This window comes from Callospermophilus lateralis, chromosome 5 (genome assembly GCF_048772815.1).
Source record: "Callospermophilus lateralis isolate mCalLat2 chromosome 5, mCalLat2.hap1, whole genome shotgun sequence".
NCBI classification, from domain to species: Eukaryota; Metazoa; Chordata; class Mammalia; order Rodentia; family Sciuridae; genus Callospermophilus; species Callospermophilus lateralis.
The window spans coordinates 145,698,385-145,725,020 of record NC_135309.1 but is presented as its reverse complement, the minus strand read 5'-3'; the positions used below and the strand labels follow the sequence as shown (position 1 = coordinate 145,725,020).

Sequence of the window (26,636 nt, the reverse complement as noted above, 5' to 3'; positions counted from 1 at the left end):
GGCAGCTGGGCTTGGCAGCTGTCAGAGAAGGATGGGCTCCCCGGGGATCTCCTGGTTTAGCACACCCATTTCAGGCTCTCAGGTCAGAGAGCTGCCGCCTTTTTTTTTTTTTTTTAAATATTTATTTTTTCATTGTAGTGGGATGCAGTACCTTTATTTTATTTATTCATATGTGGTGTTGAGGATTGAATCCAGGGCCTCACAGGTGCTAGGAGAGCAAGCGCTCCACTACTGAGCCACATCCCCAGCCTCACTATCCGCTTTTTTTTTTTTTTTTTTTTAAACAGGCTTACTTAGCTTCAAAATTTTCTCCTATTTCTAAAGAATCAGAGGTTAAACTCCATTTAAAAGCATGTGGGCATTAGAACTGGATAGAGGGTCATAAATTTGCTGTGTATGTGTTCAGTGGAAGTCATTCTAGGAAACTGCATCCCTGCTTGTCCTCAGGAAGAAAATTGGTCCTCCCAGAACCCATTTGCTCTCTTGATTTTAGCACTCAACAGAAGTTCAAAATATGACTCAGAAACTCAAATGAAGAGGAGAAACTTTGAGATGTGGTTTAATGATAAACTTTAGAAAATTTGTTATTTCTTCTCTCTATTCCCCTGACCCCTCTCTCTCTCTTACTTTCTTTCTTATTTTCTTTCTGTGGTGCTGGGGATTGAACACAGGACCTGTGAATGAGACTCAAGAGTTATACCACTAAGCTACACTCCTAGCTCTATCTCAGATTTTTGATGAGTGCACATATATTACCAGATATGAAATAATTTTTGTATGTTGCAAACAATGATGTGGATCATAAACCAAACAAAGAATGGGTTCTTTGACTGTAAGTTGCATACCTCAGGGATTGGTTCATTCACGTAGACCCATTCTTCAGATCCTGGCTTCGGTAGTGGTGGTGCTGTTGGAGTGGGTGATATGTCTGTAGAGTCCGCAGGTGATTTTTTTACTGGTGTTTTTCCTCCTAGTGATTTTCCTTTAGGAGAAAATTAAACATGCATATTAAAACATTTTGATACAAGTAGATAAACAAGACAGAATTCTTTCTAGTAAATAAATAAATCATTCTCCACAGCTCCCAAATTAACCAATAAAACAAATAGTGATGAAATATTTTCTTTTTTTAAAGGTAATACAACTGCTCTCATTCAATTGGCTATTGAAAAACTTGATGTTTTATTTCCATTTTTGCCCTTCTATACTGAAATGTGATTATTATGAAGTTTGGACTCTAGTGCAAATTGTGTTTCATTTCCTAGTGCAAATTAAACTCTCTGTCTGGGATGAGAAATGGGACAGCTAGAACAAGAGTGGTGCTGTTGGTGTCCCTGGGGTCCAGGGCAGAGGTCAGGAAAGAAGGACAATCCAATTCTTAAGAGTCAACTGGAGGAGGTGGGGCAGGCAGGTGAGAAGAGGCCATTGCAGCTCCTGAACCTCCCTCCACTCCCTGCAGGTGACAGGGCTTCTAGGAAAAACTACTTTTCTTGCTATAGCCAGAGACTAATTGATGGTTGAAGGTAGGTACTACGCCATAAGTCTGGCTGAATCAAGGTGTGAGAAAAGAAGAAGGAATGAAAGGGAAAAGGGGGAAGGGAGAGAATGGGAGGCAAACAGAGGGGAAAGAAAGGAGAATAAGAGGAGGCAAGAGGAGGAAAAGAGGAAAGAGGAAGAGTTGGTGTAGTGTTCTAATTTAGAATTTGAAAAGACATCCACTTACCTGTATTGAGCATCAAGAAGAGTCTAGAACAATGGCAAGTTTATGGTCTAAATGACTTGTTCCTTGACTCAGAGAACCCCGATGTTCTCTGGGATCAAGGCTATTAAAGGTTAGAAATTCATTCAATTTTAATTCCTCTTACCTTCAGATTAATTATTGAGATGTTTAGATGCAGTTTATAGATGCCCATAATATAGGGAGTGCTTTCTTTGCCCCAAATATATTTTTCTAATGAATATTATTTAATGGCAATGTTATTTAGAAAAGTAAATACATCTTCCACTCTTATGTTAATTGAAAATACATGGATTATAAGTAGAGGAGAAATTGTCAATGGTGTCCTGTGGGCAGTTTAGGTCATTTTTACTTACACACACTTAAAAACAGTATCCATTACCATAGACCTAAAATTGTATCTAAATTTTTGAAAATGTAGAAAAATTTAAGAAAAATTTTGGGCATGTAATAGCTAAAGATATTCAGTATGCACACGCATATGTGTATATACATATATATACACATATGTACATATATATGAGTGTGTGTGTGTATATATATATATATATATATATATATATATATATATATATAGTATAGGATGAGTTTTCATCCTTTGACCTGAATCTCTGGTGAAATAAAAGTGATATTTTTATTTCATCCTATGCCATATATATGTGTGTGTATAAATATATATATATATATGTGTGTGTGTGTGTGTGTGTGTGTGTGTGTATAATACACACATTTATATATAAACACACAACACATATATGTATGTATATATATTTATAAAAAAAGTGTAAAAACTGTGTATATACATACATATATGTGTGTGTGTATATATGTGTGTATGCGTGTGTGAATGTGTGTGTGTGTGTGTGTATGTTGAGTTTTCATCCTTTGACCTGAGTCTCTGGTGAAATAAAAGTGATATCTTTATGGTAACCTCAAGATGAATTTCTCTAAGCAGAAATCCTATGAAGGACTTAGTAACTATAAACTTGGAACTATACTGAGGAGTCACTATTTTTTTTTTAACTTTTTTTTTTCCTTTTCTTAATAAATATCATGATTATTTAGTGAAAATTAAGAGAGATAGGGAATAGTTTTTGAACTACTTGGCTTTGAGTCTCTGTGAGTTTTATCCAAATTTTTAACAATAAAAATGTTCATGGGAGGAAAGACTTGAAAGGATAAGTATTGTGCACCACAGTGATGGAAAGATGTCACTTTTGAACAAAACCTTTGAAATCATCTTAAGTGCAACAAGGAACATTGCTTCAAAGGCTTCAGTTTCTAATAAGAAATTTGCTTTCACTTAAAAGATCGAATCCTTGAATGCGTGGTGTAGCTATTCCTCAAGGATGAAAGATTTGGAGAATAAGTTTTGGCTAGTATATTGTACAGGTAAATTTTAGCAACTTATTTCTTAAAATAAACTTATGGTATCATACAGAAGCCCAAGGAACTAGAACAGGTAATAAAAATAAAGTCAAAAGAAAAATTTGATTTTAGAATACAGGATTTATTTAATCAATATTACAAATAAAGAAATAGTCAACCAAAGATGAAATGACTGAGCAATAGGTTAGAGGGGAAAAAATCAGTACCAACTTTATAAAGACCTAAAAGTCAAGACCTGAAACAAAAATTTAAATAAGAAAATAAACAATTCTTAGGTAAGAATAAACTGTATTAACTGACTAGGAGAAGACACTAAGAGAACAAAAATACTTTTGCATTAAATTAATACCCAGGGAGATTAGAGGATTGAGAGGTAAAAACTGTAGGAAGGAGGAAAAGATATGTAACATCTGATTTATTATTTTATCAAGAAAGGCATTATTGTTATTACTCTTTGGTTCCAAAATATTTCTAGTAGAACCAGATTTCATTAGCAGTTTCTCTAGGGAGGAGTCAGAAGTTTAGGTTAACAGCGATGGCTTTCTAATTGCCTTGGAAGTCAGCCACATTGGGCCAAAACTGACTTTTGAAAAAAAATATTTTTAGTGTAGACGAACACATTTTATTTTTATTTATTTATTTTATGTGGTGATGAGGATTGAACCCAGTGCCTCACATGTGATAGGCAAGAACTCTAACACTGAGCCACAACCCCAGCCCCCAAAACTGACTTTTAACTAATAGCTAAAGCTGATGGCTGCCTGAGCTTCAAACAGAGACAACCAAAGCTGGTATTCAGGATGGCTTGGATAAGATTAAAATTTTAGCTTAGAAATTTAGTTGACTGAGATAATACAATCAGGAAGAGAAGATGGGCGGAATTAGGCAAGGAGCCAGAGACTGATCATGAACCAGCTTACTCTCTAGCTCACTATCGAGAAGCTGTGTGAAAAAGCTCATGTAAGGAAAGTTTCCTCTCCTCACTGTCCTAGAATTCATGTTGCTCCTCTGTGGAATTAGAGAGATGACATATGGACAACCGAAAAGTAATGAGATTGATATCTGATATCACTTACAAAACCTAGTTTTAGTATAATTATAATCAGTAATAAGTGAGGGGCTCTTCCTAGGTCAACTTTACATAGAATTCCGCTTTCTAACCACTGTCTTTGGAAAATTGGTCTGGGTCCAATAACAACAACACATATTTAAGTTTACTGTAAGCCAGAATTGGTTCTAATTATCCCTTACAAATGTTTCTGATATTCCAGTGACTACAATAGAGCAGTAAGCCTTGGGCTCCAGCGTAGAGGTTCACAAACTTTAATTATCAACAGAATCCCCTGAAGATTTGTTAAAATACAAGTTGCTGGGCGTCCCTCCTGGAGTTTCAGATTCAGTAGGTCTGGAGTTAGGCTGAATATTTGTATTTCTAATAAGTTCCCAGGTGATGCTGTTGATCCAGTGCCAACACCTTAACAGCCTCCGCTCTTGTAGATACATCTAGCAAAATCGATTTCATTTCAACTTTGCCTCTTTTTTCTATCTTCCATAGTATTTCAAATAAGTGAATTTAATGTTTTTAACACTGACAGTACGTATTTTTAGAGGCCCATAGCACCTATAATAACTGAAATTTAACTCAAGTTAGAAGGCAAGCCCTGGAACAATACTAATGTGAACATGTGGAGCAGATCACAGGAACTAAAGATGGTATTATTGTATTCCCAAGTGTTTGTTGGTGAGAACTCTAGTCTCAACAGAAACTCCCCAAGGGAGAAGAATTCTGCAAACAATATGCTTTTGGATCCTACCTACTACATCTCTCACTCCCTGAAACATGCATGTTGACATAGGAAAAAAATCCTATAATTAAAAACATTTAAACTTGATGTAACTTAGCATTTTCTGAACTAACTTAGTATCTTTATTAGAATCTTAATTAGCTTCTCCCATGTAAGACTATAGAGTTAAAAGCCATTGCTTTCTGAAGGACTATAAAGGGTCAATGGCAAATGGATAGAAGAGGCTAAGAAATGCTTTTAAGATTACCTAAATAGAATTGTGTATGGAATCTCAATGTTAAGATTTCAGGAGAGGAGGGGTAGAGATTGATCTAACATGCAGAGAAGAATATAAATGAGTCAACCAATATCAGAAAAGAAGGATGATTTTGAAGAAAGGAGAAAAGAGATAGTTGCTCAATTCACAAGAGATACTTTAAATATAATCATGATCAAATGTCCTGTGAGATAAACAGATAATCGATTAATATTGTTCACCCATGCTGATATTAATTTCAAATATTAAAAAATAAAATAATGTTATTTCTCTACATGAAGGAGAAAATCTTATTATAAATGTCAAAATATTTCTTTGTGACAGATTTCTAAATTTTGATTGAGAGTTCATCTATTTCAAATATTATTTAATATTATAGAATAAGTAGTAGAATAAAAGCTAAATCTTTTGAGTTAGTGAAATTGAGCTAAGTACATGGCTCCAATGTATGTATTTTACTGTTGTATTTGGGTGTTTGCTTGTGGTTTGTTTGGAGTTTGTATTCCTTTAATTAAGAAGATGCTCTTATAACATGTGCATTATTGTCTCTAAATTTGATGATTTTGTACCCAGTAAGCATAAGTATACGTAATTGCTATTTTTGATGACTATGTGATGATCCTTCATTTGTTTTTGTTTTTGTTTTTTGGATAACAATGAGCAAGGAAGGGATAAATAATATAAAATGTGAAAACTACTCAGTTAATAAGTAAATTATTATATCATAAATCATTGCTCTTAGATTTGAATTAAAATTTTAATGTCAGTGTTAACTTGCCAATCCACTCTAGTTCTATGGGCCTACAATCCTATAATCAGAGAGGAATGAGTTTCTTTGAGAATCGTGATTTAAATGCCAAAACAACCATATTTTTTAGCACATCACTTTGCGGACATTGCACACTCTTGAACTACAATTGTGTTCAATTTGTGATGAACAGTTAAGCAAAGGCACATACTTCATGACAGTGCCATTTGAATGTAAAGAAGAACAGAAGCAGCTGACTGTGTGTATCCCCAACTGCATTTCAGCCTTTAGTTAATTGGCTACTTTATAGCAGCTTAACATAAATCTAACTAACATGCCTTAGAGACTCGGGAATTTTTTTTAAACAAAGTATTAATTACTTTAAAATTACATCCCCTTTATTGCAAAGAAACAGTTAAAGTAAGATATTTTTTAAAATGAAACAAGGCTGAAGGAAAAAAATATAACATAAAATGGAAGGTCAAAACCAGGAGAGACAAGAAAAAAGCAGATATTGAGATGTAGGTCCTTGTCCAGACAGTAAACCTGAGCCAAAAATTTGGTTCTGAACTTCCAGACAGCCAAAATACAAAGGGAAATGCTGTCATTTTGGGTGCTAATTATATCATCATTCAGAGGAAGGAAATTTTTTCTGGTCCTTGATACTGAATAAAGTTTCTTACCTACGATTTCATGTAGGGGTCACTGAACAATGTAGTGGGCATAGTATCCCCATAGAAATGTAATACAAGGTTATTGTGAGTATATCAAAGTTTACCTCCACTGTTATGTTCTACTGTAGAAGAAGTTTATGAGGACTTTATAAACTTTATCAGTGAAATCAATTTAATAGAAGGTCAAAGAAAATTCAGGGCAGTATGTAACTTTCTGATGGCAAAGCTTACTTAGCCCAAGGATAATACTAATGAAGATCGCTGATGAATGCATATTCTGCCTCTTGGACATTCTCTGAATTATTCCCTGCAAGCATCACTTATTTTAGCAGGGCCCTTGCTAAAAGGCAGGATACACAAAGTTTGAGGCTATTTTCTTTGGGAAGGACTTATGATTTACAAATGCCTGAGAAACGTAGTCAATGCATACTCATATATACTCCTAGCTGTTTTCACTGACAGACTTGCACAATGTGGATTACATGTAATGATGTCATAGTTTAGATCTAGAATGCCCCTGAATATCATATACTTAAAGGCGAGGCTTTGGGGAAGTGATTGGGTTATGAGGGCTCTGATCTCATCAGTGGATGGATTAATCCACTGATGGCTACATGAACTACTGGGAGGTGGGACATAATTGAAGGAAGTAGGTTACTGGGGGTACACTCTCTGGTCCCTTTCTCGTTCTCTCTCTCTCTCTCTCTCTCTCTCTCTCTCTCTCTCTCTCCACTTCCCAGCTGCTATGAGCTGAGTAGGCTACCTTTGTCACACCTTTCTGCCATGGTGTTTCTGTCTTGGAGTCAGCCAACCATGGACTGAACCTCTGAAACCTTGAGCCCAAACAAATCTTTCCTTTGCCAACTTTGTCACAGTGATGAAAACCTGACTAACACAAATAGTATCTACCTTTTTCTGCTGTTCCTTTTCTTTTGGGTGCAGTTTCACCTTTCTTTCCTTTTCCTTCACGAAGAGCTTCTTGTTTACCACGTGGGGTTTCTAAACAAAATTCAACACACAGGTGTTACCGATGGCTTACTCCAATAGCTTAGGCTATATGATTTCTAAGCAATCAGATGTTATTTCTCACAGATAAATAGTTATATTTGTGAACCACACAAAATGGCTCGGGTCTGTTCTGTGAGTTAAAATTAACCTGAAGATAGAATGTGGAGCTTCTCAAATGATATCCCTGCTAGTATTTTTCTATTTCATCCCTCTGGGAAATTTATTCAAACTTTAATATTAACATCTGGTAATGAATATGATCATAATCCTCTGCAATGGAATTGTGGAGTTTTTAAATTTCCAAGTCCATTTGAAATGTGGGCTAATTCAGATTTATTTTAATAAGTGCTCTTCTATTTTGCCATACTGAGAACTTCAGTTCAGATCAATACTGCTGTTTGGTGGTGGAGTTCATAATAAGCCTCCAAGGGAGCACAGCTGTGGTCTTTTCTAAATTGAATCTCACGTGTGTTTAAAGCAGATATTAAATGTAGAAGTATATAAAACATAGAACTATATTTGAACAAAATTATGTTAGAATTCAGTGTACTCTGCCTACTTTTCTACCCCATTCCATATTTTGTTGTTATTGTTTTAGGAATTAATTCCTCTTTTCATTTCAGTTTCTAAAAAATATTGTAATTGAATGTCTGAGTTGGGCATGTTCAGAAGCCTCAGAATTCACTTGGGAAAGTTTCTCTTTTGAAGAAAAATTGAAATTATTTATATAATTTTTTTTTAAAAAAACACCTCCCAGAAACTTCTCTCCCTGAGCTGAAAGGGCAGCACTCCTTGCTCTATTGAGGCCCATGAACACTGAGTGATGCACTATTGTTGGATACCAATGATGCACTATTGTTGAATAGCAGTAATTAGGCCTCTAGAGATTAATCTTTTCAAACATTATTTAATGATTAAGTATTAGCACTGCTTTTGGTGGAAAAAACAGACAGGTACAATCAGTCTTTGAAGCAACAATAGATTTATTATTCCTCCAATGCACAGTGTTCAAGAAAACAACTTTAAAATAGCAAACAATCTTGAGAAACTTAAGGACTGAACTATGTCATAATCAGAAACATGAGAGATCAGTTTTAGAGAACAGCTCAAATACATTGATACTCTGATCGAAGCCAGTTGACGGGGTGTAAGGGGTGGTGAGTAGAGTCATGGCTATAGCTTAAAGAACCATATTGGATAAATCCAGGCTAATTTACACACTATGAAAACTGTCTTTCTCAGCTCTGAATGCATTTTCAAGATTTTCATTTTTTTTCTCCAGACCTTTGTATTTTAAATTCCTACTAAGGTAGTAGAAAAAGGATGCATGTTTAAGGATGTATACTTAATTCATGGCTTTGTATTTTATTGTCATATGGTAAAAACTTTTTTAAGGTCTGTGAATTTTGCCTTTAGTTAAGCTTCTATTATGGGAGTGAAATTATCTTTAATATACCATAAATTTTCAAATTTCCTTGCTTAGTATGAATAAATTTATTTTTTTAAAGGTTCAGACTCATCTAAAGTCTCCATGAAGCCCAAAGATTTGGAGTTTAGAAGTCCATTATGACACTTAAGACTAGGTAGACTTGTGTAAGTGCATGGCCACCCATTTGTAAAGTGGAAACCAGAAACTAGAGCCAGGGCTGTTTTATACAAACATCCTACTGATTTATACAATGATCAAACACTTTACTTTTGTCATTATATTCATTGTCTATCTCATGCTCCTTAGTAGTTAAGAATATAAAAGGAATTCAAACTAAAGAATATTCTCTATGAAGACTTTCATCTATAGAACCATAAACACAAGTTTACTGAGATGTCAGATATTTCTTTCTTTCCTTTGATAACCACATAATCCTGAAGATTTACATTCAGACAAATTCTAGTCTAATGGATGCTATTGATTGGTTCCCTTATTCTTGTAGACATCTGGCTATGTTAATTCTCATTTTATTAAGACACTCTCACACTTTATATCAATGTAACTCTATAGTTCAGCAAACAATTGTCCTCTTGATCTGCCCTAAATTACTTCTTATTCTTCTGTGATTTTTCTCTTCCTGACTGTGGTCTTATTCTCATCAGCTGGCCTGAGTGTGATGAGTTCACACTCCTTGCTAAACAGTGAAGACCCTGAGCATTTTATCAAAGGTGTTCTTGGCTAGTAACGGTGGTTTTCGTTAGGTGGAGTGTAGTTCAGTGGTGGGGCATGTGTTCAGCATGTGAGAGGCCTTGGGCTCAATTCCTACCAGAGAAAGAGTGAGAAAGAGGGAGAGAGTGTGTGTGTGTGAGAGAGAAATAGTGATTCTTCTACTTCCACCTGAGTGTAGATCTTTGTTTCTCATGACTGAAGTTGCCAAAGTCTGAATCCACATAAACAGACTGGCACTCTAATTTACAATTCTTTTCTAAGCGAAAATAAAGCACTGGCAACCAGATTATAAACCACCCTGTCAGTCACCTGATTGTGGTTTTCCTTTGGTAGGAGTAGTTTTCAAAGGTTCTTTTTCCTTCTCTTTTTCCGCCTCAGGAGGAGGTGGGGGAGGAGGCGGGGGCGGAGGCTCTGCCTGGGCAGCTGCTGCTTTTTTCTCAGCTTCCTTTTCTTCTATTTTCTTTTCAACTTCAAAAAGATGATAAAAATGAACCTTCATTAGGGATTCCAGACACTCACTATTTCACTTGAACTATGAGAAACTGAAATTAATATGAAATTACACTTAATGATTTAAGGTCAATTTGTGTTTTAGGGCTCTCTCTTTCAATCATCCAGTCCTGAAAGCCAAGATTTTAGTCTCTCATTACCTGGTCACAAATATGGTTTTCTCTTGCCTTTTGATGGGGTTTGAAGTGGTAGAGGTGGTGATGATGGAGGTGGTGAGGTGATGGGGTGTGCGTGCGTGTGTGCGTGTGTGTGTGTGTGTGTGTGCGCGCGTGCGCATGCATGTACACAGAGCAGCTAAAAGGTTTGTTGAATAGGTGCCAAATGGAAATGTAACAAAGCAGAACTAGTTAATAAAAAGGAATGAAAAAATAAAGAGCTATCTCACAGTTTCTAGTGGAAAAACAAGGTAAAAGAGGCATAAAAAGAGGGTTAAAAGCAATGTGATAGAAGAGGTGGAGGTTGGGAGGAAATGGAAGAGGAAAATAATGTGTGGAAATGCATATCAAGTGTTTAGAACACTGCATGGTGCATACGTCCTGAATTAAAACTTAGCTATTAATTCATATATATTCATTCATGTCATGACTTTTTTTTTTTTTTTTTTGGATAGTGTCTCACTATGTTGCCCAGCTGGTGGTCTTAAACTCCAAGGCTCATATGATCCTCGTGCCTTGGCCTCCCAAGTAGCTGGAACTACAGGCATGTGCCACCATGCCCAGCCATGCAAAGGCCTTTTTCTTAAAGAAAAGCAAGGGATATAACTCTAAAATAATCTGACTATTAAGTACTATTACAAACAACACTAAGCACAGGTCTGGTTGCTGGAGATATAACAGTAAAACAGAAAAATCAAAGCCCTGGTGAATTTTGTGCTCTGGAGGTAGTAGGCAAACCATCAACATGATGAATCATTTAATTTATACAAAAGGTTGGAAGGTAGTATCCCCTAGGAAGAAAAGGAACTGAAGAGAGGAAGGTGGGTCAGGAGTGTGCTGTAGGATGTTGTTTTAGGTTTTACATAGGGTGCTAAGCTGGGTGGGTCCACTGCTAAGCTGACATTAGAGTAATATCTGAAGAAAGTCATGATACATGATGGAGGAGACAGCCAGCCTGGGTGCTTTGAGGACTGGAACGTGGCTGGCCAGGTCTTTCCAGGTTCCCAGCAGCATTGCTGTGGCCCTCTGCCTGTCATGATGCAGTTCACCCTTCCTGGCACAGCCCCCTGACCACCTCAGGCTCTGCAACCCTCCAGACCACAGGTGCCCACTCTGAGACCACTGCTCCAGTGGTGAGGAATCCCTGATTATAAAAGTAATGCATAATCACTGTTTTAAAACCCAAGAATTTAGAAAAATATGTAGAAAGGGGATTGTCTGTGAAATCTTCTACTTAACAGTATATTATGGTCATTTTTTTTTTCATGTTGAAATATATACAGAAGCACCACAATTTATTTTATTTTTAACTTAATCAGGGTGTTTAATATAGAGCACTAGACTAGGTAAGCACCTATTGATTTAACAATAAAATATTTGCTATATAGTTATTAGTAATTAACTAATTAACCTGTAAACCCTACATTGATAGTTGCCCCTGTTAATGCCATCAGTGGTCTGATTACATTACAGAATTTAACATTTTAGGAAAATGCTAACTTTGGAACTGATGGCTGGTAAAAGCAAATGGATTCTAGCCTGCAGCTTTGAGCCTTTACAGGGTGGATTAATGTTGGTTTGGCTTCCCCACCAAGACCTCCAAGAGGGGCTGTGGAAGCTTTCCTCCCTCCTCTCAGTCTGGTGTCTGTCACATTCTAAGCCTCTCAAACTACTCTATGGATTTGTTTTTGTTTTGATGGAAAGCCTCTCCCTGGTGTGTGTTTGTGAGCAGATGTAGGAGCTTCTAAGTCTGAGTCCCTGTATCCCCATGGTGGCAGGGGCTTATGCTGATGCACTGCTTTGGTGTCAGTTCACTGATACATTATGATAGTTAGGTCATAGTCAAATGACAGGAGTAAGTAAAACTACTAAGGCAACTTCAGAATCCTTCTGATCTTATTAACTTTGACCATTTATTATTACACCAAAAAAATGTGGTTGCTGATATTAGGGGCAATTGATATAAAAAAAGATTTTTTATCAAATCATTTTTCAAAGGTAAAATTCCAACAGAAGTGTTGCATTGAACTGAGTTAAAACCTCTTTCAAATAAGTTCCATTAATATATGAAAAGGTAATGGGCAATTTTTATTCGTTGAATGAAGGAGGAAGAAAGTCTAGATGGGTTAATGTAAGGGCAATATACCACAGAAGACAGCTAATAAAGAAGAAATTAATAATCAATAAATTCATACCAAAATAAACACATTTGGGGGAGCTAAGCGCCTACTACTTCCATCCTAAACACAGAATTCACATACTGTTACCTTATAATGCTGAAGTTTAACAAATTAAATATTTACTCTTCTCTATAGCATAATTAATTTTTAACTTTTATTTACAGAAACTTAATTGACAAATAAGATTATATATATTCAAAGAATACAATATGACTAGCATCCTTAATTTTAAGTCTGCTATTTCTTGTTTTTAAAATGAAAACAATACTGTCAGCAAAATGACCTCTTGGATTACATTAATTTTAATGGAAGAGAACTAGTTTATTCAAACACATATGCAGCAGAAAACTAAAGTTAGAGGCAGAATACATTTGTAGAGAGTAAAACCCCAAAACAAGAGAAAACTTTGCAATTATGCCCTTGTTTCTTCTTAAACTCATGAAAACCACTTATTTAAGTTACATAAAGAAATGTAAATACCTTTGTTCCTTTTTTTCACAATTTCAGTTGACAAAATGTCTTTCAGTTTTTGATATAAAGATTCCTTATCTATTTCAGCATTAACTTTTATCAAAACATTTTCTGTCTCTGAAAACCATTGCTCCAACAAAGGCCAGTTGTCCAAGAAGCTTATAATTCTGCAAAATCAAAATGTTATATGAATATATTGAAACACCTGAGTAAAGAAACAATAATTATGATATTATGATTTATTTGACATGCATAATGAATATACAGACTACTAATATAGTAATCTTATATATAATCTTATATATAGTAATCTTCTATGAACCTTGTTATGGTTTGGATGTGAAGTTTCCCCCAATGACTCATGTATCGAAATTTCTGGTCCCCAGTGCAGCAGTATTCAGGGGTGGGCTTTGGGGAAGTGATTGGACCATTAGGGCACTAACCTCACCAAAGGCTTAATCTATCATAGTGGACTATGTAGGAGGTGGGGAAAACTACAGGCAGTGAGGCCCAACTAGAGGAATGTCCTGTAGGGGTATATCTTCTCCCCAGCCCCTTCCTCTCTTTCTGCATCCCAGCTGCCATGAGCTGAACAGCTTTCCTCTGCCATGCCTTTCTGCCAAAGATATGAAACCAATCGACCATAAACTGAAACCTCTGAGACCTTAATCCCCAATAAATCTTTTGTTCATCCAAGTTGTTTATGTCAGGTATTTTGGTCACAGCAAAGGGAAGGTGACTAACAAATCTGAAAAAAACAACTTTGAGAAATATATAGGAAATAGAACATTATTGAATTTAGATTAAAGAAATTATTCAATACCATTAAGACATATTTTGAGATATATATAAGAATAAAAGAAGATTTGAAAATGTCACCAATTCAGGAAATCTTTAGTGTACTTTAGTTCTCTATTTTAAAATCTAAGAAACATCATCTGCATTAATGAAGAGCAACACTGAGTATTCTTATGATGGTAGTCATAGCCTGATCCATCCATGACATCTAATTTTTTCTTAGAGATTGAAAGTGAAGAGGCCTTTGAGTAGGTATAGGTGGTTCAGACTTATTTTCTTTCCTCAAAAGTATTCTTGGAATTATTCTTGAAACTTTTTTATTCCCAGACAGGATATAGCTTTAATATATGGCTTAAATTACTCTTCTCTGGCTCACTTCATATTTTTAGACTTCTCAATATTTCATAAAATTTTCTTTTTGTCCAAATTTTTCCGAAGTAAAATTTACATAACCAGAATTCACCAACTTCTTTTTAGCAAAACAGAAGTGCCCTTAGAAGTACACTCTGTAGTCTGATACCTAGCTCTTTGAAGTTCCATGATCTTCAGTGGAATTTCCTTAATGGGTTAGGATGAGTTCTATATAATTAACTTATAAGTTCATGTAACCACTCTGTGAAATGTTGCCTATTGAATTCTTTTCTCAGAGCATAATGACTTACGCTCTGAATATAAAATCTACCACATAAACATTTCACTCAACACTAAAACCACTTAGTTTTATTTTACCTGTAAAAAACTGAATGCCAGCTTGCATGACTAAGGCCCTGGGTTCGATCACCAGCACCAAAAAAAAAAAAAAGAAAAAAAAAAAAAAAGAAAGAAAGAAAGAAAAGAAAACTGAATGCCAGGAAATAATTATTTTTTCTACACGTGATGATTTCAAAGTGGGTAATTGTCAGTCTGTTCAAAGGGCAAGGAACAATAAGCAGGGCATTTAGTTTAAAACTAACCTATGTTGTATCTGGTCCTTTAAGTTCTGGTTCACATCCTTATCTTGGTTTTCAGCAGCTCTGGGTTGACCAATATCTTTGTGGGTAGTTTCATGTGCAAATTCTTCAGCTATGACATAAAAATAATTACATAATTTTCTAAACCAGTCAAGTTGCTACTTATGCTAAAATAAACTAATGCAAGATGCCAATTGATATGGTCCAGTCTTTGGTCCAATATTCCTTAAAATATGTTTAATAAAATGTTGAAAGAATACAGTTTTGGAATGAGAATTCAAGTTGTTCTTGGAAATTGGAGAAAATGGGGTAAGACATTAAAAAGGAGCTATAGTTTCAAAGTAGAGGATCTTAGAATTGACTATTGATAAGAATTCTGAATATCCGAACTTAAGGCAGATGAGAGGAGGAAAAACATGAGAGGAGTTTATTTTAACTCACAGCTTCAAGCTAAACCTAAAAAGAAGAAAACAAATGATCTGTGTTCTTTCACTGCATGTTGAAAATTAACCATCAAGACCACATCACATTCTGCTTTTAAAACCAATCAAGCAGCAGCAAAACCTCTTTTTGGATTATCCTCTGATCCCAGCACTTTGCCCCTTTCCATTATCCTACTTCTCTTATCTGTAGTCAATGTAGGTATGTTAGTACATGACTTATGATTCTTCTCCCTTAAAATTTCATTATAAAGTACTCTGGCTCCTTGCATTCCAGGGCTACTTGGCAAGTGCTGTCTGCCCATGCTGTAAGTAGTTTAGGGGATCTGTCCCAGGATGAGTCCTTTTAATTTTGCTGAGGATCTGTAACAGCTTAATAAACCTTTTATTTCAGAGATATATTTCTCTCAAAAAAAAGTCTGATTTAATATTATGAACAGGTGAGGAGGAAAACTGATGATGGGTCATGAGGGATGACAAACTTGGAATAAAGAAAAATCAATGCTATGAAGTAAAAATTAAGAATGAAATAACAAGATAGCCATAAAGTTAAATGCACATAGAATTATTTTTGACATTATATTACAATACCATAAAATAAATGATGTTTTTTCCTAGATTCTTGAGTTCCTTCTCTTTAATAGACATAAAAAATAGATCACAGGGACAAAAAAAAAAAAAAAAAAAAAAAAAAAAACAAAAACAAAACAAAAACAGCCTCAACATCTCTTCTTGCGTCCAGTTCTGGATAAATGGCACAAAATTCAGGACACTCATAATATTAGAATAATTGGAAATGATAAAGAGAAAAGAAAGCCTTGAACTAGATTAAAAAGAATTAGAGATACTCAAAGCAAGAGAGCACTGAAGGATAAATTTATGACATTCAAGAAAATGAAGGACCTTCACAAGTACAGTAATCAGTTGTTCCCCTTCTATATTCATGATAGAACAAGATGAATTGGATTTAGAATACAGGATAATGTGCATGCATTTTTTTTGGCTATTTATAAAACCCACTACATCTAAAGGCAGGAAAGAAAGCCTGGAACTACATTAAAATAAATTAGAATTACTCAAAGCAAAAAAGCACTGAAGAGTAAATTAATAGCATTCAAGATAATCAAGGGCCATCACAGGGTATAGCAATCAGTTGTTCCCCTTCTACAGAATGGGTGATTGAAGAAAATTGTGGGATCTCTTCTTAGGAGATGTTATCACGCACCATTTCATGGTCACTATTTCATATTTGCCAAATGGATTCATTCCTCTCTCTGCCAACACTGCCCAGTCATTGCCCAGTCCCTTCTTTCTTCTTCCATCACCCATTACCATGGCCACTGTAATTCCTACCACAAACTCTGGTTTGAACAACACTCTTGTGTAACTGCTAAATCATTCCAACAGCATCTGGTTCCTGAATTCCTATATTTTCCTCCCAAATTGGCTGATGTCTTTATTTTTTAGAAAGCCTAAACTGCACAATTGAACACTTCAATTTTTCTCCCCATCTAACCACTCCAATTTCTGTGTTCCTCTGCTACACCAGGCTTAGATGATGTTCCCCTCTCTTCCTCTACGTAGATTGGGGACATCTATGGTAGACCTCTAGGAAAATAATACATAACTATAACTAATACATAACTGATCCCCTGCCTCAAAAATCATCTGAGGTCTTTCATATATATGCACCCTTTCCTAAAGTAAAGAGAGAGAAGGAGGGAGACCAAAAACAAACTACCATGTCACCATGCTTTCTTTCCAGATGAGCTTCTTGGTAGTTATCTCCACCCACACACTCTACTTACATACCTCCTATTTGTGCCTCAGCCTACTGAAATCCATTACCACCCCCATCCCCGCTATTCAATGAAATAGTTCTCATTCTAGTCATCTAAAATGTCAAAGCCAGTGGACATGTTTCAGTCTTTATCTTATTTGATTTCTCTGTAGCATAAATAGGTAGAATTTAGCATACAGTTCTTAAATTCTCTTAAACATACTATGTTATTTTGTATTCACAGCAAAACCTGTAAAGCAAGATTTGGGTTCTATAATTGTCCCCAAACTGCATAAATTTGTATGTAGTAGAAAAGGAATTTGATTCTAGTCATTTTGATTCCAGATTTTGGATTTTTTAATTTTCATACTCTTCATTCAATTGTATCTGCCAAAAAAAGAATCTATACATAAATAAAGAGTTTGATGAATTCCAGAAACTGAAAGTAGTCAGTATCCAGAGCAAGAAACAAACAATATCATTCCTGGAAGACCCTCATGTCTAATTTCAGTCACCATTGGATTCAAAGAATGAGCCTGACCTTCTACTACCTGTCACCAAGTGATGTACACTGCTTCCCTTCTCAGACTCATGATCCAGGGCCGGAAGCACTGTCTGAACAGCCTGAGCAGCCTTTTGCTCTTCATTTCTGACACTATTCTCTTAATGATGTCTATCTCTCTCCTTAGGTCCTTCTGGTCTTCTGCCTGTTGGCTTTGGTTTGGAACATTGCTCTCTGCCCAGCCCTAGCTGGATTGATGCTCTGCAGTCCACCTGGCTTTGGATATAATGTGCATCTCTGTGATGTTGTTCTTCAGGCTTCTCCGAGGACCCCAAGCATTGCAAGACGGCACACTGCACTGGATCCTAGTGACTGGGTTCCTACACCCTAGCTCAGGCTGGTCTGGGAGGGAATTTGAACAATACCTGTTTTGAAAATCTGTCTTCTTTTCTTGGGAGACAGTATACTCCCTGATTTGCTTTCCCTCTAGCTGTTGCTTCTAGATAGTCTTCCTTTGTTCTTCATGTTAAATTATGATGTTTTTGTGTCAGTATGGATCTTTTTCTTATGCATTCTTCCTAGATGATTCTGGTCACCTTAAAATCTTTATACTTCCCTCCTGATATCTAGAGCCATTTATAGAATTGTTTTCAGAATATCCTAGCTTAATTGTTCCACAGGCATTTCAAGATAAACACAATCCCAAAAGAAATTCTGAGTGTTTTTTTTTTCTTCTATATTATCTAAGTGAATGGTATCACCATTCAAAAATCTGGGCAAACTGGAAACAAAGTCATCCTGGTCTCCCCAAGTTTACTCCCTAAATATCACTTGCATCTGATTGTTCCTCCCTTGCCTCTTGCTGCTGTCTTAATGTATTTGTTACTTTTAAAATGGTAATTTTCTAACTTGTATAATTGCTTCCAATCTCATTCCTTTTCTGATTCATCATCCACACTGCAGCCAGAACTATCATTATAAAAAGCATCTAAATGCAATAGACCTGTGTTTAGTGTCATAGGGTGGCTTCACACAGCTTCAGGATAAAGTCTGAACAACTCAGTTTAGTGCCAGACTCTGAACTGGTCCCCGCCTACTTTCCAGCAGACCTTGGTGTAGTCTCTCAGTCCTAATGAGGTTCTTGCTGTTCTCTGAATAAACATTTTGTGCTTACTAGCTAAGCTATGCAAATGCTTCCTCTTTAGTTTGCTCCTTGTTTTGGTTGGGCTAACCTCTCCCCATGCTGGGCATCTCTGTTATAGCATATAACAAACCACATTATCTAATTAAGTTTATTTTTCTTCACATTATCCCATAAACTATGGAGAAATGGGGACTAGTCTTTCATTTCTGTATGATCAATGCCTGACACCTTATAAATATTAGGTAAATATTTACTATTTACCATTTTAGCCCCCATCAATGTGTCCCAGTGCTGTCCAATAGGAAGAAAGCATTCTGTATCAGTGCTGTCAATCTGGTTGCTACTAGCCACACTGGTTCATAAATTGTGATAGGTATGACTGAAGAACTGCATTAAAAAAAACTGCATTTAAATTAATGTAAATAGGCACATGTGACTAGTGGCCACCATGCTGGTCAGCACAGCTCTATGCCATAATCCCTTGGTTCCTTGTCTACAATTTTCACTACACTCTTTGGAGGCGGGACCCATTTTTCCTTTATAGGTCTATCACCAGTGTCTAGCAGTGTCTGGCACTTAGGAAGCGTGGAGATAAATTAAATGACTGTGTCAATGAACAAGATACTTTAGAAGAATATCCTTTTATCTGTCTAAAATAGTTTAGGCGGAAACTTGCTTTAGATAAAGGAGAACATTAACAAAAAGATCTCTTAAAAATCATTACAATTTTAAATTCTAAGAAAGAAAAATCTCAAGATGAAATAATAACCTTTTTACACTTTACATATTTGAATATGAAAAGTGCAGATGGATTTTCAAAGTTGTGAACACTGTTGCACAATTAAAAAAAATATCTATATGTATTTTAGTTGTAAGTGGACACAATACCTTTATTTTATTTATTTTTATGAGGTGCTGAGGATTGAATGCAGTGCCTCACATAAGCTTGGCAAGCGCTCTACCACTGAGCTCCAGCCCTGCACACTCAATTTTAAATCCAATGAAAGGAGGCTCTGTGTCAGGCAGCTGCCAGAGTGAGATGCCTGCAGTCAGCCTGCAGTTCTCCTTTAGTTCCAAGCTTGACCTTGGTACTGAATCCTAACAGTCAAAGTCAGAGGCAAATATGCTCAACTAGATAAGTCTTTGAAAGGCTGAAATGGATTCTTTCTTACAATTGTACTCACTGAATCAGAGAACAAATAAAACCAACAGTTTTGATTGTAAAACATGTAAAAAAAATAAAGCTAGAGCAAAATAAGAGAAAAAAAGGAAGGGGATCCCCCCATCAAAACAGGAGGGAGATCAGTGAGCCAGAAGAAGGAGATCGAGGGGGTGGGAGGAAGGACAGGAAAAGGGAAGAACTACAGAGTGAAATTTACCAAAATATACCCTGAACATATATAACTGTACCACAGTGAATTCCACCTTTATGTATATCTATAAAAGTCAGCAACTAAACAAACAATAAATAAATAGAAGGAAGACCAGTAGAGTAGAGGAAGGGAACAGTGGGAGGGAGGAGAGGAGGGAAAGAGGAAGTACTGAGGACTAAAATGGAGCAAGTTATAGTCCATGCCTGTGTGACTATGTCAATGAGCCTCAATATCACTTTTAACTATAATGCTGTAATAAAATGTTTTAAATGGAGTCTAAAAAATAAAAAGGTGTTGAACTTACCCATAATATCATTCTTGCGACTCAGTGAGAAAGCATCTGAAATATCTAATAATATGACAAAATCAAACGCAGATGGGGGAGGAGGTACTTCTTTGGAAGCTGTGGGATCAACAGCCAGTGTAGATATTTGTGTTTTCTTTGCCTCCTTTTCTATGAGGTTTCTGTTGCAGCCTGTGAGAGTTTCCTCCAGAAGCTGTGCTTGGTTTAATGTCATTGGAAAACCATCAAGGATCCAGCTTTGATCTATAGGTAACTCACTAGATCAAACAGAACAAGGCATTAACATTTTGATAGACACAAGTACTTTACAAATAATAATACAATGATCCTTGCTTTTACCTTTCCTTCAATTCTACAATAACCTTATACTGCAAGGATTTCATTACTTTACAATTAAAAGATTAGGTTTCCTTATGTGCTAGTATCACTCCCTTGCTTAAAGTCCTCCCATGAGACCCTGCTGCCCTCCAAGTCAATTCCAGAGGCCTTAACATGGTACTAAAAACCAACTGGCCACAACTTCATTTCTATATAACTTCCTATCTTTCACAATTTTCAAGATTTATTTTAAACACACTCATCTCCTTAATGTTATGTAGGAATTGCATTTTCTAGATTGTGTTCATAGACTCTTCTGCTTTGGCACCTCAATATCCTATCTGTACAATGGATGACAACATCCCTCACAGGATGAGCTAAAAGTGTCCATTTAATAAACCTAGCGCAGAATTCAGCACATACTGACTATTCACACCGTCAACCCGGAGAGTTCTTCCTACCCCTCCAGCTCCTGCGTGGGCATAACAGCCTGATCTCAACTCCTTTACCTCTCATTCATTTCCTCATACAAGAAAAACATTCTCAATTTAGAAAAATTCAAGTGAGTTTTTAAAAAATTTCAATCAGGTTCTAAGTTACTGAAGGATGAGAAGCATTTCCTGGATTTTTCCACTGAGCACAATGCCTTCTACAGAGAATTCCAAGAATTATTACTTCAGTTTGCAATTGGAAAATAATGCAAAAATGACATTGACTTCAACTTTCTTCTAAAACCCTAAATTATACAAAATTGGGATTTTGGACTTTGAATTGAAAGGTATGGTTTCACTTCATTCTCTGTTAGAAGTCATATAAATAGTAGAATCCCCTTTCCAGAGGTTTCTAAGTCTGCTTTGGTGCCTGTATGTGATCCTTCTGATCATTGTCAAGGAAAAAGTACAAAAACTAAGCTTCAAAGATTTCATTACTTGTTCAAAGGTATAAGACTGCAAATAACCCGGAATCCAGTGATTCTTGCACAGTATCAAACTTCCTTCAAGTTACCATCTGTTTTCCCAAATTAGGTAATAAAGAGCAGGAAAAGACTGCATTTTACTATTCCAGAGTGTGGTAAAACATTTTGCGTTAATTGGATTTATTGATTCATTGGCCTAAATTAGAAGAGATAATTTCCTTGAGTACCTTTTGAGGGCCAGGGTTCCCACCATCTCAGGAGTCTCCTCAGAGAGAGGAGGAGGTCATGGCCACACCATTTTAGCTGTGGAGTGGGGACATCAGATGCTAGGGAGTCAGGAGACCTGGGCTTTGGCTCAGGATGCATCACTAGCCAGCTGTTTAACTGGAACAGCTTGGTCCCTTTCCTCTCTGTGTTAGCTCAAAGGATTTCAAACTAGTAACCATCCTCTAGAGGGACTGCAGGGACATCAGGCATTGGGATGGTGGTGGGGGTGAAGGATAACAGAGTCATGGCAATGCAGTGTAGGTCCTCTAATTCTACTGAAGTCAAAGATCTGCTTTATGTTTGGTACTTTCAATTCCACTTTTTTCGTTGAAAAAAAAAATTCCATGGGTAAAATTATGCCTGCTTTAAGAGTTTTTTTTTTTTTTTCTTTGTGTGTGTGTGTGTGTGTGTGTGTGTGTGTGTGTGTGTGGTGGTGGTGGTGATGGGGTGCACCAGGGATTAAACCCAGGGTGCTTAACTACTGAACCACATCCCAGCCTTTTAATTTTGAGACAGGGTCTTGCTAAGTTGGTTAGGGCCTCGCTAAGTTGCTGAGGGTGGCTTTGAACTTGGCAACACTTCTGCCTCAGCCTTCCAAGTTGCTGGGATTACAGTCTGTGTGCCACTGTACCCAGCTAAGAAATCTTACAAGTATTAGAATGAAGCCCCTCCAGCCCTGACAGCAGCCCTATGTTCCTATTTATAAGTGTATCATATCTGAAGCAACTTAAATCTTCAATGTGGCCTTTTAAGAAACACTAAGGAGGAGTTTATTCCAGGCACATAGTAAACCTTCTTTAATATCTCCTTCCTTGTTTGTCTTAATGCTTCCCACATGGCACAGAGAACCGATTCTATTTCCTCACCTACTCCAAGCTCTCCAACACATTCATAGGAACCTACTGAACTTTTTTTTTTTTCCATCCTGCTTGGCCTTATTTCTTTATCATATGGATCAACTGAGCTCCAATGGTTTCTTTTAATTTCTCTCTTTTCTGTTTTAACAAGGAAGGGTAAAGAGAAGCCTTCCTCCTTAAAAAGGATTATATTGAATCCAAAATGACAAACTAATTTGATATTCTTTTTCTTCATCTTCTCCCACATAGGATCTCTGCACACACAGAAGTATGTGGATATTCTTCAGCCCCCACTGCTGTCCTGCCCAGCACTATCTAGTTTTGGATCCCAACTCCTAACCTCTCTTCTTGAAACACAAACTGAGGAAGTGCAGTTACCTGATCTCTTTTCTCCATCGTTTGTCCCTTGGCTTTTTCAATTATCCTGTCTCCTTGATTTCCCCAAAGGTAAGAGAATCTGGTCTGTTTTTACATTTAGGTGAAAAAAGTCAAGGTTGATGAGGGGAGGGAGTGAAACTAGGCATGCAATCCTATGTAAATTGACCTTACTGTACATTTTAAATCACTAGATATTAAAAGCAAAAAAAGTCTACATTACTATATTACTACTGATATATATTTGTTCAATAATGAAAATGTTAAATAGATACAAAAGAAAAATAAAGCAATACATACTTAATAGCATTTACCATGATGTTAACTAGCAATTTGTCCGGAATGCTCTTTCCTTTTTTCAACAACTGCTCTGATTTTGCACCAAGCTGAGCTCGCACAGAGAGCTGTGAAAAGAATCGATGATGGAAAAATACAGCTTATTTAAAAGTCAGATTCAAATTGCTTGGAGGAGAAAGCACTTAAATGGTCATGCTCCCTGAGGAAGACTCTGAGCGTTTAACACAATTCTGGAGTCAGGGAAGAATTTAAGGAACATTTGTACATAGAATATGAGACTCTTCTTTTGGGGCTCCCTTCCTTCCATCATATTCCTCTTTAGTATTCAGCTGCTCTGGCATCCTGAACATCCTCCTCCAATACTTTCCATCAGAATGGTAGAGCTTTCTGAGTGAGCACTAGTCATTTCACGCACAGGGGGTGTGCCCTTGGGGGAATCTGCATCTACACAGCTCTTGCCTAGTGTAGTCCTTGTCTTTCACTGCCTGGTTTTTGCTGCTTGCTTTCTGGCTGCTTTGATTTTTTCTGTTCCTCTGGTCTGAATATCATTAGCTTCTTTATTTTGTCCATCATATATAACTACCATTTGTAGGAGGGTTAGTTCAATACAAGCTATGTGGTATTCCTGAAACAGGAACTTCCCTAGAGTCCATTCTTAACTTAGTCAGTAGAATCAGTATTTTATATCAAATGATATTATATCTCTCTCAACATCCTTTCATGCCAAATAGCATGATAATTCCCTGGAAGTCCCCAACTGGCCTGATTCTTGGGCCTTCTTACTCATCTCTCTAACTTCATCGCTAACTACTCTCTTGCCCTCATGGACAGACACCTTCTAACTAATGGCTGTTGTCCAGTGCCCAACAATTCATTGTTCATGGAATCCTTCCCTAGCTCTAGTTGGCTGATTCTCTCACCTCTTTACATTTTCTTGGATGGACTCTTTTTATCAAGGAGACACTCCCAATTTAATGTAATGACCTTCCCTCATTCCCTTGCCCCATGGTATATGCTCCTGATCCCCCTTGCTCTATTTGACCCTAGTGTCCTCTTGACACTTACTGTGATCTAACATGATATACAGTCCCTTTACTCATAACTTGTGATTTATTTATGACTTATAGTTCTCTGTCCCCTTCTATTAGAATGTGTACTTCATAAGGGCAGGGGACTCTGTCTTTTTTGTTCACTGATATGTCCCAGACACTTAAAAGAGTATGCAGAAAAAAGTATGCTCTGTGAATTGAACATGAACTTTGGAGTATTTGTAAATAAATAAATGTAATTATAAAAATAAACTCAGCTTTTCTGCTAATTCTTATTGTGAATACACAGATGAAAAATTTAAGGCTCCCATTTATTGCTTTTTCTAAACCCATTAACCATCTCATCAGTCATCATATTTATAGTTTGATGTATACCCTTCCATCTTTTTCTATCTTTAATTAGTTTTAAAATCTAAAATATTATAATATTGCTTTTTATGATGAAATTAATAATAAAAGTAATCAAGTGATAAAAGTAAAATAAGTGAACTCCCACTTGATTAATCTAGTCATTCTATTTGATGACAAAAAAGCTTCCATAGAAAAGTAATCCATTAATTAAAATATGAGCTTCCATTAGAAACAATATTGAGTGCATTATTGTCAATGTTTCGGGGAGGATAAATTAAAAAATTAGACTTATCAGCAAAGCTAAGGATAAATTCTGGAAAAATCCCTTAAAAGTAAAGAGTGTGCAAGAGGAAATTAAGCCATAAATTAAGTGGTAAAGGAAAGTATCCCAAAATAAATTTGTTATAAAACTAAAATTTACAGAAGCACATGTTGGGGCTGTGGCTGTGGCTTAGTGGTGGGGCACTTGCCTGGCATGTGTGAGGCACTGGGTTCGATTCTCAGCACCGCAAATACATAAATAAATAAAGTAAAGGTCTATCAACAACTAAAAATATAAAACTAAAAAAATTTTTAAAAAGGAGCACATGTATACTTTATTACCTGGCAAAACTGAATAGGAATTTCCACTGCTCATGTAAAGAATACTGAGATTATAAAGAATATCAAGTAAACTCAAGTTAGCTAATGTCTTATCATCAGATTTAACTTAAAACCAAAGAGGAGAACATTACTATTTCACTTCATTTGAAAATACACCAAAAGACCATGAATTATGACACATTTTAATATACTAGTAGAAAAAATTAGATTCTAACACTTACTGTTGAGAAAGTTTTGCTTGAATTTACCTCTTCAGCATTTGGTGTTTTATTAGTATTTGTATCTGGCAAAATAGGAAGAGTAGTTAAGAAAAAACTTCTAGTATTTACATCTAACAACCATTTGAGTGACCCTCTATAGTTTTGGACACAAGGATTTTCAGAGGCAGCTATGCCTGAGATACACAGAGGAAGGATGTAATGGAAAAAACACAGCAAGGCTTTTGCTCTCATTGCACACCACTGAAAATTCATTTGTCCCAGCATCCCAGACATAATATTTGCCCAGTGTCTTATTTATAGAATGATTTGTATATGTAAAGGATCCTATATTGTCCCAGTGTCTTATCTGTAGATAATCTATTTTTTTCTAAATTATAATAAGGATATATCAGTTCTAGATTATGATTCCCAACCTATTTTAATGGACCTGAATCAATTTCATTGAAATACTCGCAGAATTGAAAACTTGGGACTTAAGATTCCTCCCTCCTTCCTTCCCTTCCTTCCTTTCTTTCCTGTATGATCTGAGCTCATAACAATATCATTATAAATACTTTAACAAAGTTTGAGTTCTCTTCTCAGAAAACAAGTCAACTTTCTTTTAAAACTTTGTTAAAATGCTAATTTATTGCACTTTCCTTTTTCTGGATTATCATGTTATAGGTAATAAATGTGGACAGACAATACAGAAGTTAAAGGGGGTTTTAGTTAAATTATATGGGAAAAAATTTTTAGAGTTTATGATTAATTGAACTTTTAATAAAATATATAATAAACTACCTATAGAGGTTTAAAAAAGTCTATTACAATGATCTCTTAAATAAAATAGATGAGCTGGGGCTGCAGATCAGAAGTATAACATTTGCCCAGTTCAGGTGAAGCCCTGGTTTTTAAAGAGGGGCTGGGTTCCAGTACTACAAGGAAATAAATAAATTGCTGTGGAGGATTTGCATGCTCATAGTAAATCAGACAGTGTTCAGTGGTGACGGTAATAATGAC

The 26,636-nt window shown here is 36.1% G+C and overlaps 1 protein-coding gene across 1 annotated transcript in view; it reads right to left on the bottom strand.

The window, feature by feature from the left end:
• Positions 1-26,636, bottom strand: part of Spef2 (sperm flagellar 2) — a 168,652-nt gene that overhangs the window by 66,967 nt on the left and 75,049 nt on the right. Inside the window, exons 16-23 of the mRNA XM_076856190.1 lie at positions 25,638-25,699; positions 23,417-23,520; positions 20,384-20,640; positions 14,844-14,952; positions 13,102-13,259; positions 10,086-10,244; positions 7,534-7,609; positions 846-993 (exon numbers count right to left, since the gene is read on the bottom strand). Coding sequence (XP_076712305.1) covers positions 846-993; positions 7,534-7,609; positions 10,086-10,244; positions 13,102-13,259; positions 14,844-14,952; positions 20,384-20,640; positions 23,417-23,520; positions 25,638-25,699 — 1,073 coding nt within the window. The remainder of the gene's footprint in view (positions 1-845; positions 994-7,533; positions 7,610-10,085; positions 10,245-13,101; positions 13,260-14,843; positions 14,953-20,383; positions 20,641-23,416; positions 23,521-25,637; positions 25,700-26,636) is intronic.